Source organism: Coregonus clupeaformis, chromosome 35, assembly GCF_020615455.1.
Source record: "Coregonus clupeaformis isolate EN_2021a chromosome 35, ASM2061545v1, whole genome shotgun sequence".
In the NCBI taxonomy this organism is placed as follows: domain Eukaryota; kingdom Metazoa; phylum Chordata; class Actinopteri; order Salmoniformes; family Salmonidae; genus Coregonus; species Coregonus clupeaformis.
The window spans coordinates 17,261,876-17,273,986 of record NC_059226.1 but is presented as its reverse complement, the minus strand read 5'-3'; the positions used below and the strand labels follow the sequence as shown (position 1 = coordinate 17,273,986).

The 12,111-nt window shown below is 43.0% G+C and overlaps 1 protein-coding gene across 2 annotated transcripts; it reads right to left on the bottom strand.

Annotated features, from left to right (window-relative positions):
- Positions 1-4,183: 4,183 nt before the first annotated feature.
- On the bottom strand, positions 4,184-8,714 carry LOC121570541 (P43 5S RNA-binding protein). 2 transcript variants are annotated; one of them, XM_045210655.1, is made up of 9 exons: positions 8,245-8,714; positions 7,889-7,989; positions 7,674-7,770; positions 7,361-7,449; positions 7,138-7,211; positions 6,881-6,961; positions 6,235-6,464; positions 5,178-5,231; positions 4,184-4,730 (listed from the first exon to the last, which is right to left on the bottom strand). In XM_045210655.1, exons 1-9 carry the CDS (start codon positions 8,374-8,376, stop codon positions 4,416-4,418), a joined length of 1,173 nt encoding a protein of 390 aa, XP_045066590.1. In that variant the 5' UTR covers positions 8,377-8,714; the 3' UTR covers positions 4,184-4,415. The 2 variants fall into 2 exon arrangements, with proteins under 2 accessions (XP_045066590.1, XP_041737946.2); XM_041882012.2 differs by having other exon boundaries at positions 4,184-4,733; positions 8,245-8,713.
- Positions 8,715-12,111: the final 3,397 nt, after the last annotated feature.

Genomic DNA, 12,111 nt, shown 5'->3' with positions numbered 1-12,111 from the left:
ATGTGGGAGAAAACACATTTCACACAAAGCACCAAAAGCAAAGTAATTATAAACGCTTGTACATTACCACCGAGAGAGAGAGAGAGAGAGAGAGAGAGAGAGAGAGAGAGAGAGAGAGAGAGAGAGAGAGAGAGAGAGAGAGAGAGAGAGAGAGAGGGGAGAGAGAGAGAGAGAGAGAGAGAGAGAGAGAGAGAGAGAGAGAGAGAGAGAGAGAGAGAGAGAGTGTCAAGGAGCGTTTGTCTGTTTGTTATAACAGGAATACAGCTGAACAATGTGAGCACCATCCAGGATCCAGAGCCACTAGACAACCACATGGCCCTGTGTAGCTCAGTTGGTATGCATGGCACTTGCAATGCCAGGGTTGTGGGTTCGATTCCCACGGGGGGCCAGTATGAAAAAATGTATGCACTCTAACTGTAAGTCGCTCTGGATAAGAGCGTCTGCTAAATGACTAAAATGAAATAAAATGAATGGTGTGGGCTGTTAGCCAGCAGAGCAGCAGACATATAGGCCAGGTTTATGTGAAGGATTAAGAGCTGCCATGGCCTGAGGCGGCAGGAGGAGCCCTGGAGAATGAGCACCACAACAGAAGAAAAACACATCAAAAGTAATGACACCAATAGAGCTCCACTGACAGGCTGGAAGGGGGCTTAGTAAAGGCTTTGAAATGTCAAACTGGACCCAGACATATTACAGCCACAACACAGGCCTTGGACAACTAGACACCTTGGAATATGATGGTACACTACAACACAGGCCTTGGACAACTAGACACCTTGGAATATGATCGAACACCAGTGTGTGAAAGAGGATCTGCGTGCAAACCATTCTTATGTATTGAACACCTAATGTGTACTATTTTGTGTACACTGTAGGTGTATGGTTACAAGTTAGTCTTTCTGCACTCAGTCCATTTACTGGTGAGTTGATAGGGTAAAAAGTGATTCAAGTGACTCTTAAGGGCTCTATTCAATCTGTAAAGCTGAAGTGTTAAAGATTCCGCGATAGAAATGTAGGTTATTTCCGATTGAGCCGACATATGCAGTGTTTACCGTGAATGCAGTCTCCACCTTTAAATTAAAATCTTGCTGTAAAACTGAACTTCCGTGATGTGGATTGAATAGAGCCCTAAATTGTTCAGTGGCTACGAAATGGAAAATGAAATTTACACTGGACAAAAACATAAACGAAACATGTTGTGTTGGTCCCATGTTACATGAGCTGAAATAAAAGATCCCTGAGATTTTCCAAATGCACAAAAAGCATATTTCCCTCAAATGTTGTGCACAAATTTGTTTACATCCCTGTTAGTGAGCATTTCTACTTTGACAAGATAATTCATCCACCTGACAGGTGTTGCATATCAAGAAGCTGCTTAAACAGCATGATCATTACACAGGTGCATCTTGTGCTGGAACAATAAAAGGCCACTCTAAAATGTGCAGGTTTATAACACAACACAATGCCACAGATGTCTCAAGTTGAGTGAGTGTTCTCCCGAGTGGCGCAGTGGTCTAAGGGACTGCATCGCAGTGCTAGCTCTGCCACTAGAGATCCTGGTTCGAATCCAGGCTCTGTCGTAGCTGGCCGTGACCGGGAGACCCATGGGGCGGCACACAATTGGCCCAGGGTAGGGGAGGGAATGGCCGGCAGGGATGTAGCTCAGTTGGTAGAGCATGGCGTTTGCAACGCCAGGGTTGTGGGTTCGTTTCCCACAGGGGGCCAGTATGAAAAAAAAAAATGATGTATGCACTCACTAACTGTAAGTCGCTCTGGATAAGAGCGTCTGCTAAATGACTAAAATGTAAATGAGTGTGCAATTGGCATGCTGACTGCAGAAATGTCCACCAGAGCTGTTGCCAAAGCGGTTTGCTGTTTGTTGATGTCAACGTTGTGAACAGAGTGCCCCATGGTAGCGGTGGGGTTATGATATGGGCCACAGGAGGTTGGTGGCACTTTAATTGGGGAGGATGGGCTCGTGGAAATGGCTGGAGTGGATTGGTATCAAACACATGGTTTCCATGTGTTTGATGCCATTCCATTCACTCCGTCCAGCCATTATGAGCTGTCCTCCCCTCAGCAGCCTCCACTGGTATGGGCAGGCATAAAATACAGACAACACAATTGCATTTTATCGATAGCAATTTGAATGCAGAGATAGTGACCAGATTTTTTTCTAAGCTCTGTGAAGATGCATATTTGTATTCCCAGTTATTTGAAATCCATAGATTAGGGCCTAATTCAGTTATTTAAATTGACAGATTTCCATATATGAACTGTAAAATCTTTGAAATGCCTTCATATTTTTGTTAGCGTTAATCCATCATTCCTTCAATTCTGACCAGTTTCCCAGTCCCTGCCGATGAAAAACATCCCCACAGCATGATGCTGCCACCACCATGCTTCACTGTGGGGATGGTGTTCTCGGGGTGATGAGAGTTGTTGGGTTTGCGCCAGACATAGCGTTTTCCTTGATGGCCAAAAAGCTCAATTTTAGTCTGATCTGACCAGAGTACCTTCTTCCATATGTTTGAGGAGTCTCCCACATGCCTTTTGGCGAACACCAAACGTGTTTGCTTATTTTTTTCTTTAAGCAATGGCTTTTTTCTGGCCACTATTTCATAAAGCCCAGCTCTGTGGAGTGTACGGCTTAAAGTGGTCCTATGGACAGATACTCCAATTTCCACTGTAGAGCTTTGCAGCTCGTTCAGGGTTATCTTTGGTCTCTTTGTTGCCTCTGATTAATGCCCTCCTTGCCTGGTCCGTGAGTTTTGGTGGGCGGCCCGCTCTTGGCAGGTTTGTTGTGGTGCCATATTCTTTCAAATTTTTTTATAATGGATTTAATGGTGCTCCGTGGGATGTTCAAAGTTTCAGATATTTTTTTATAACAACCCTGACCTGTTTGGAGAGCTCCTTGGTGCCCCTTGCTTAGAGGTGTTGCAGACTCTGGGGCCTTTCAGAACAGGTGTATATATATATATATATACACTGAGATGTGACACTTAAATAAAGTCCACCTGTGTGCATTCTAACTAATGTGACTTCTGAAGGTAATTGGTTGCACCAGATCTTATTTAGGGGCTTCATAGCAAAGGGGGTGAATACATATGCGCATGAGTTCTGTTAAGATTTTTTTTTAACTAGTTATTTTCATTTCACCAATTTGGACTATTTTGTGTATGTCCATTCCATTAAATCCAAATAAAAATCAATTTAAATTACAGGTTGTAATGCAACAAAATAGGTAAAACACTAATGGGGATGAATACTTTTGCAAGGCACTGTAGCTTTATTGGACAAGTTCAGGTGGAACAAACTAAGTGCTTTAATCATGACAGGGAGAGCGCTCTGTTGGAAGCAATACTACAGCAGAGACTGGTCATTAACAGTGGAAAGCTAGCCATATTACAGCAATTCAGTTTAAGTGGCAGATAGGGGCGGAGATTGATGGAAGAAATTATGTCTAATACAAATCGGTCACTGGTCAGACTTCACAGTTCAATTAATCTGCAGTCTTTCAAGAGGCACAGCAATTGTAAAGCTGACGATTTTACGCTTCCATAGTTCTCAGCTCTCCCCCTCTACCCTCTCCTGGTGGTTTGGATTAAAGGAGTCATCTAGGGACATGGACCTGGTGCCCAAGCAGAGCCCTGTGCTTTGAAAAATTAAAGTTGGGGGACTTGTTACTCCTAGGTCAGTTATTTTGTTCATATTTAAATGGGCTCAAAGGAAAGTTAGCTTCAATGAGAGTCAACCTGCACACCTGTTATGGCATTAGGTTTCAACTTTAACGTTACACAAAATGGCTTCTGCTGTTCTTGACTGGTTCAAGTTGCATTCCTTGGCATCATTAAAATGCAACTGAGTCATTACCTCCCTTTAATCTATTGAGACGCAGGACTCAACCAGTGTTTACACTAAGGACTGTTGCAGGGTAATTTTTACATTTTAGTCATTTAGCAGACGCTCTTATCCAGAGCGACTTAGTGAGTGCATACATTTTCATACTGGCCCCCCGTGGGAAACAAACCCACAACCCTGGCGTTGCAGGCACCATGCTCTACCAACTGAGCTACAGGGGACTATAATTGATCACCCTGACAGGTTATCACTGATTTAGTTGGAGAAACTAGGTGGCACAGTCCCATCATCCCCTGCCCTAAACATTAAGAGAACCAATGACTTGCCTTCAAATGAATATTTTATTGGGTCAGCTCTGGTCAGGCAGATAAACAAAACTCAAGTGCTTTTATACAGGAAATCAATAAGACCAATAGCTTTAGCTGTACCATAAAATATTAATTTATTCAAAAACTCAAACGGTTTAAATCAACTAAGAGAGCAATGGTACTTTACTAGTATTTACAACTACTTCAATATGGTACTGTCAGACATCTATACTTTGTATGGCACCTTCAGGCTACAAGTTGATCCTTTGATTTGACCTTTAACCCTTGATCAGTGACCTCTGGCTGGGTGACCTCCACAGGGCCTTGCTCTGCAGGGTGGGGGGAGTGAGGGGGCTTGATGCTGAATAGGTCACGCAGGTTGACCTCCGAGTCCACAAAGTGGGGAATCTTGCGCTCGTTGAAGAGGCCAGCCTCCACCGTCACCCGTCGTGACACCCTCATGCGCAAGGCGAAGAGGTGCTGCAGGTCGTCCTCCACCAGTGGCAGCTGGTGGTGGCCTTCCAGACGCTTCTGCCAGGCCTTCTTGTTCCGCTTGCGCTTCTGCTACAGAGAAAAACACAAGATGCGACAAAGGAAAATTGAGTTCGGAGGTATAAAATGTCTAGTGGAACAATTCCCCACAACTGTTCAGAAGGGTCATTAACTTTTAAAAAAAACTGCCCACTAGACAGGAAGCCTGTGTATTAGGACTTCAGTTCCTGTAGGAGCTCCAGAGCTGGACAAATTGAGACAAGACCGACATTGTGTGAGTAAACACCACCCCTACCTTGAGCCCCAAAGCTACTATAGATTCCCTTAACTCTGCCAGACATCTAAGGGACTCTGCTTTCAACTGGTTCAAAGACATGGTTCAGGGTACACATACAGATCAATGGTCACCTGGCCAGAGCCAGACACTTGGCACACCACAAACAGTAGCTCCACTGTTGGCTCAAGCCCACGTCATCTTACCCACAGGGGATAGACTGACTATAAAACCATGCTTACCTTCTCAGGGCTGGCCTCTGGGTCGTGGTGAGCCAGGTGTCGGCTCAGGCTCTCCTGTGAGATTGAACAGAGATGTTAGTCGTGACAACGATGGAGTATAAACATTATGACACCAGCAAACTATGAACATCCATCTATTCTAAACATTCATACAGTACCAGTGCCACAATGGCAAACATCTCCATCCACTACATGGACACGTTTATCTTGGAATTCAAATTCCAGTCGGTCCACAGGGAGGTGATGGAAAAATCAGCCACTAGTAGTTCAATGACAAGACATTCAGTGACTGCTTAGAAATTCATGATGCTGCTTTGCATGCAGTGATTGAAACCCAACTGCACGTCGTCACCACCGTGTAGAAGACTAGACAGTTAAGGACGCGTGTTCTTAGTAAGACCGCTGACAAATGGACGTCAGAAAGAGCAGGCTGAAGAGGAGAGTTCAGTGGCAGCTTAGGGCAGAATGCTACAAGTGTGTTCAGATAAAACGAGACTGCCTAAATCAGGGATGGGCAACTCCAGTCCTCAGGGGCCAGAGTGGTGTCACTTTTCCCCCATCCTAGAAAACAGCTGATTTACTAATTACATTCTAAACTGGTCATAATTAGTTGATTGGAGTCTGGTGTGTTAGCTCAGGCAAAAGTGTGACACCAATCAGCCCCACCCCCCCGGGATTGGAGTTGTCCATCCCTGGTCTAAACAAATACAGAATAAATTGAAAGCACTCTAGGCTACACCTGTGTTATGCCTAGGACAATGTCAAACAATTTCACTATACCTAGGGCCTTGAATGACTAAAACAATGCCCTCTGGAAAGTTGGAGTATTTACCATTTAACTGCATAAACGTATCTGGGCAGATAGAGACAGGACCCTTAACCAGCAGAGCACAGGAATTTTTATAACCAGGGCCCTTATTCAAAAAGAGTGAAAGTCTCAGTAGTGTTGATATAGGATAAGTTTCACCTTTTAGATCATATTGAACAGGAGGACCTGATCCTAGATCACCATTCTTACTCCTACTGAACACAGGACCACAAGGGGTACAGTGCATACCCGCATGGCAAATGTCCTATGGCAGTCGGGGAAGTAACAATGGTACTTGAGGAGCTGCAGGTGGGTCTTGCGGATGTGGTGCTGCAGGTTGAAGGTAGTGGAGAAGTAGGCCTTGCAGCCGCTGCTGGGGCACAGCAGGACAGGCTTCTGCAGGGCATGGGTCCGTTTGTGTCTACGCAGAGAGTCCACATGCTTAAACACCTTCTGGCACAGTTTACAGGTGAATGTGGCTGCAGGGACAGGAGAGGCAAATGTTACTACGGGATTCCTGCCCAACAAGTTGTCCATTAGCCAAAACAGAGGTTATGAGCAGGCAGCTGGTGGCAGAGTATGAATGTTTCTTGAAACTAAAAAAGGTCCACAATAAAATAAACGTCCCCTTAACTGCATTACTAATCAGCTAACTCATTATAAGCCATTTCTCAAATACTGTCACTACAACTAACAGGGTACAAGGCAGGATATTTACAGAAGTGGTAGAAGGCTGATGACAAAATCAGAATCACCCTAAATGTGAAAACAATGACATTCGAACAGTGTTTTCCTGTGAGAGGAAAGGCAGGTTGGCCCTGACTGGTACAATAATTAGTACTTTTCTCATCACATTCAGTAACAGCGCCAGTTAAGGGTGTTTGGTGGTGCTTACCCTGGTGTTTCGCCATGTGCTTGTGCATTTTCCCCCAAGTTTGCTCAAAATGATTGCATTCAGGCTGTGAGCAGCGGTACCCTGCAGAGTGTGAGAGATATGCATGGGCAGTTTTAAGTTAAGAGTAAAATGAATAAATAAAACTCCTACTACCCCTTTGATAGTTGTAATACAAAATGATTGCAAGATTTATTTGAATTGATTGATGCAAGACAGTACAGCAATAGAAGACCGACAAACAGTCAAAAGGGACAAACCTGCATGTTTCTTCTCATGGGCTTTGCGAGCGACATGGGTGTCAAACGTGACTCCACATCCTCTCTTTGAACATCTGAGAAAACCAGGGACAGAATCATTTAACCATTAACCTACTGAGACATGCATACATTTTAAATAGAGTATACTTCCTCAACTTGTGCATCAGCTTAGGCCTTTGGCAGTATTCAAAGGATGTAAGGACATTTAAAGATTGTGACTTACTTGAAATTAGAAGATGTTCCATGCGCCTTCAAATGTAATTTATACACCCTCCGTTTCTTGAATGTCAATGAGCAATTTGGGAAATTGCACTGCACATGGGGACATTTAAGCAGGTAAAAATAACATTCAGCACATTAAGATAACGGTAAATAAAGGGAAAGGGTTTCTACAAATTAATTGCAAGAACCCATTTCATAAAGTACACATGACAGGGCCAAGGGGGTCCGATTAAAAAGGGACTAGAGAGGATGCAGAAAGTGGGCAATGTCCAAATTGCAACGTGGTTATTTGGCTCCATCTAGTGGACTATAACCTTAAAGTACGTGTCCTTTTCTCCGTGGGCATAATGGACGTGTCTCTTCAACTTGTCCGCGTTGAAGAAAGTCTTTGTGCAACTCACAAAGGTACATCTGTTGAGTGACAAATAACACTAGCGTTAGTTAAGTTTTTCAAACTATAGCAAGTTTTTCAAACTATAGCCTAACCCATGGGTTTGCAATGAAACGTAAACTGAAAGTATTAACCTACCTGAATTTTTTCACCCCGGTGTGGCCAAGTGCGTGGCGGCGCATGTGAGAATTCCGTGAGAAACGATTGCCACAATCAGCCACTTTACATTGAAGAGGTTGCTGAGAAACAACAAATAGGGTTATAAATAATAGTTTACACCATCGTAATATTTGACTCCAACCATGAGGCTCAAATTTCTGAAATAACTTTGCCATTCGAACTATCGCGCCACATTTATGGCAGAATTAGTCTACGCACTACCGCACATTTTTCACATTAACTCAATTAGCCCGATAATGAGGTTACAGCCACATAAACCATAATTGAATTCGAATATCACGCAAATATCAGCCATGTCCCCAGATCATATTTACCTCTCCCGTGTGCACGGTCTCGTGCTCTTTCAAACGCCACTCTCGTGTGAACGTTGCCCTATAATCAGCATGGTTGCAGTTGAAGAGCTGTTGTCGATGACCCGAGTCCTGTTTGTGGGGTACCCCGTTCATTGTCTCCTGAAAACAGTCGTCTATTCGGTTGCACACTCTCAATCAAAAGGACACTGCACCGCACGCCAACTGCTCTTGTAGCCTCTGTAAGGGCACTGAGGTTAATTGACCCAGGTAGCACCTGTGCAGAATTTATTGCTAAATTCAGGTGTCAGTGTGTGCAGTGAATGGCCTGGTTCCAGGCTGACTGATTGCAGACATGTCAGATATCACAATGCCTGAGGTGCATTCAGTTCGCTTGAACGTTTGCTACGTTGCGGAACGGTTTGCACTGAATGACACGTTTCCCCAAAATGTTATTGAACAGACTTTGAGATACGTTTGCTCCCGTTTGGTGGTTGTGGCGGACTGGCGAGGTGTTGCTTGAAGCAAGGAGTGACGTATTTAAAGGCCAGTGGCCATGCTGACAGCGTTCCCAACCCATAACCCAACCCCTCCCCGTTTTTCAACTGGTCGTTCAGTACAGCACCGTTTCCGTTCAATTGAACATTCCAGAACGTAAAAACATGTATTATATATATATATATTTTTAGCAATCAACAGATCCCAAATGTTCATCATGTATCCAACAAGCTGCGATGCAAATACTGTATTCTTACAGCAGAAGGTAGTATATCTTACTACAATCATATTTGAGAGAGCGATAGTGATGTAGCATTTGTTGCAAGAGTTGATTAATTCCTTGATTATACGAAGCTATTATTCCCAATCCCAAGTATTCCCAGACAGAACACATCACCCATGATTTAGGAGCCTCTACTAGCCTACTACAGTCAGCTCTGGATTAGTTCTGGACGCAAAATTACTTGTTTACTGTTCTTATTATGTTGGTATCCAGTTTATAATAGAAATATGTTTATAATAGAAATAAGGCACCCGGGCTGTGACCAGGAGTCCCATAGGGCGGCGCACAATTTGCCCAGCATTGTCTGAGTTAGGGGAGGGTTTGGCCAGGCGGGGCTTTACTTGGCTCATCGCTCTAGTGACTCCTTGTGGCAGGCCGGATGCCTGCAGGCTGACCTCGGTCGCCAGTTGAAAAGTGTTTCCTCTGACACATTGATGCAGCTGGCTACCGGGTTAAGCAAGCGGGTGTTAAGAAGCGCGGCTTGTCAGGTCATGTTTCGGAGGACGAATGACTCCACCTTCGCCTCTCCTGAGCCCGTTGGGGAGTTACAGCGATGAGACATGATCGTAATCACGAAATCGGGGAGAAAAAGGGGGTAAAAAAAAGGCACCTCAGGGTTTGTGGTATATGGCCAATATATGGCTAAGGGCTGTATCCAGGCACTCCACGTTGCGTTGTGCAGCCCTTAGCCATGGTATATTAGCCGCCATATACCACACCTCCGATATATACCACACCACCTACCACAGCTCCGACTTCTCCCACATGCTGAATTCTGACGTAACCCACTAAGGAAATGCCCTCAATAACATCATTTTCGGCAGTTAAAGCCAGGCACCACAGGTTGAAATGACATTTTTGCATCTACCTATCCATTTGGAGATTTGTTGGTATTTTGATCCAGTAATATTATTTTGGTCCCTCAACATTTTAATGAATTTTAACCACTTTAAAATTGATTTACCTCAATCATTTCAAATCTCACTACATTAAATTACACATCATTCAAAATCCCATTTCATAGAGACATTTAAAATCCCATTTCATAGAGAGTGTTACAAACTGGACTATATTTAGTAACTTTGAAGAGATCTAAATAGGCGTTTGGCGTTTGGTAGTCTAAATTCAGTGTACTTGTCTTTAACTGACATTTCCCGAAAGTCAGACTCTTCCCACACGCCAACTCATTTTCCTCAGCTTCAGAAGCATCTGCATTCATACATTTTTTGGGGGGTTATCCTTAGATATATTCTCCAGACTTGCCCAGAGGGAATTGTTAATATGTTGTAAATAGTTTATTGTAAATAACATTTTCTTTGGAAAAATACAGATAGAAAGTTTACAAAATATATTTATCCACAATCTGCTGTGGTCAAGTCCGCTCCTGGAGTGTCTTACAAAATTAAACCAAAATATTTAGGCTAACTTAACCCAGTGTCCAGAAAAATTGATTTGCACGATATGTAAATATGCACATATTTAATGAGATATCACCTAATTTGCATATTTTAATCAAGTATTTCCTTAAATGTGTAATAGAAAATTGTCTTATATTTGTGTCTACATTCAATTGGTAAAAGTTGATTGTGATATGATTAAGGGGAAGATGTTACCCTATGAATTAAATGCAACAAAACATTATTTATAAAAAGCAATCTATTAATTATGGTTTTTGAACACTATAATTTGTGAGCATGATAGCTGTAATTTTAGTTTGTGATTGACGCAGCTTGTTTGCCATTAGCTAATCAGCGTTTCTCAACGAGTTCAAAGCACATGCATCCAACTGGTATTTACTACTGGAAATTACCAACTTCCCACTTGGTTATGAATATGAATGCAGCATTAGGCAGGACGCGAATTTGGCAAGTGCATCTCTGTCATGGCCTTAGTGCAAACCAGGTATTTGGGCGCCCCTGAACCAGAAGGATGGTCTGGGTGCCCCATGGCCTGGGTGGCTGAGGAGAAGATATTCACGATAGAGTTCTACTTTTTAGCCCACAAACCCCTGAGGTGCCTTATTGCTATTATAAACCAGTTACCAACATAAATAGAACAGTAAACAAGTATGCTTGTGTCATACCTGCGGAATATTGTCTAAAATACACACGACTGGAATGTTGTTTCAGCCAATCAGCATCCAGGACACAAACTACCTGGTTAATTAACTTTATCAGTGTGGTGTTATTACTTAGAAGTATCAATGTTGATACCTTTCTATGGCCAATAAACACTGACTTGTAATGATATCCTGCTGTAAACTCAACTCACCTCATCACAGAAGCCAGTTATGTTGAAGGAGTTAAAGGGATACTTCAGGATTTTGCCAATGAGTTTGTCTCTGCTTGCAGTTTAAAGGAAGTTGCTAACTAGCGCTAGCGCATGCTAGCAGATACCCATAGACTTCCAGTCATTGTGCTAATGCTAGTAAGCATTGGCTCGCGAAACTACCTCTAACTTCCTTCATACTGGACACAGAGACATACAAATGGTATCCATGAGTTCATCTGACTCTGGAGAAGTAGACAAAGGGCCTCATTGCCAAAATCCTGAAGTGCCAAAATCCTGAAGTATCCCTTTAATGTATGATAGACTGATAGAAAAGTAGAGACATAGGAACAGGGGACACAGAGGTGTGGTCCCTGTTAAAATTGTAGCGCTATACATTTTGTATAAGTATGAAACTGAGCTCATAACTTTGTTATTGTGGTCATCAGTGGAGTGGAAATGTGGGCTGACAGAACATAACACTGGCTGTGGTAGTGAGCTAAAGCCCTCTCTGCATGGGCCAAAGACTGCTGGTACAGTGCACAATATCCATTCTCTCTCTCTCTCTCTCTCTCTCTCTCTCTCTCTCTCTCTCTCTCTCTCTCTCTCTCTCTCGGTCTCTCTCCTTAGCTCAATTCAATTTTCAATTTAAGGGCTTTATTGGCATGGGAAACATATGTTTACCTTGCCAAAGCAAGTGTAATAGATAATAAACAAAAAATTAACAGTAAACATTACACTCACAAAAGTTCCAAAAGAATAAAGACATTTCAAAGTCATATTATGTGCAAATAGTTAAACTACAAAAGGGGAAATAAATAAACATAAATATGGGTTGTATT

Excerpts from the sequence above, each read along its gene's own strand:
- LOC121570541 (XM_041882012.2), bottom strand. The coding sequence starts at position 8,376 with ATGAACGGGGTACCCCACAAACAGGACTCGGGTCATCGACAACAGCTC. Across the intron at positions 6,962-7,137 it reads CCATGAGAAGAAACATGCAG|GGTACCGCTGCTCACAGCCT; the intron begins GTTTGTCCCTTT and ends CACACTCTGCAG. Across the intron at positions 4,734-5,177 it reads CAGAGGCCAGCCCTGAGAAG|CAGAAGCGCAAGCGGAACAA; the intron begins GTAAGCATGGTT and ends TTTTCTCTGTAG.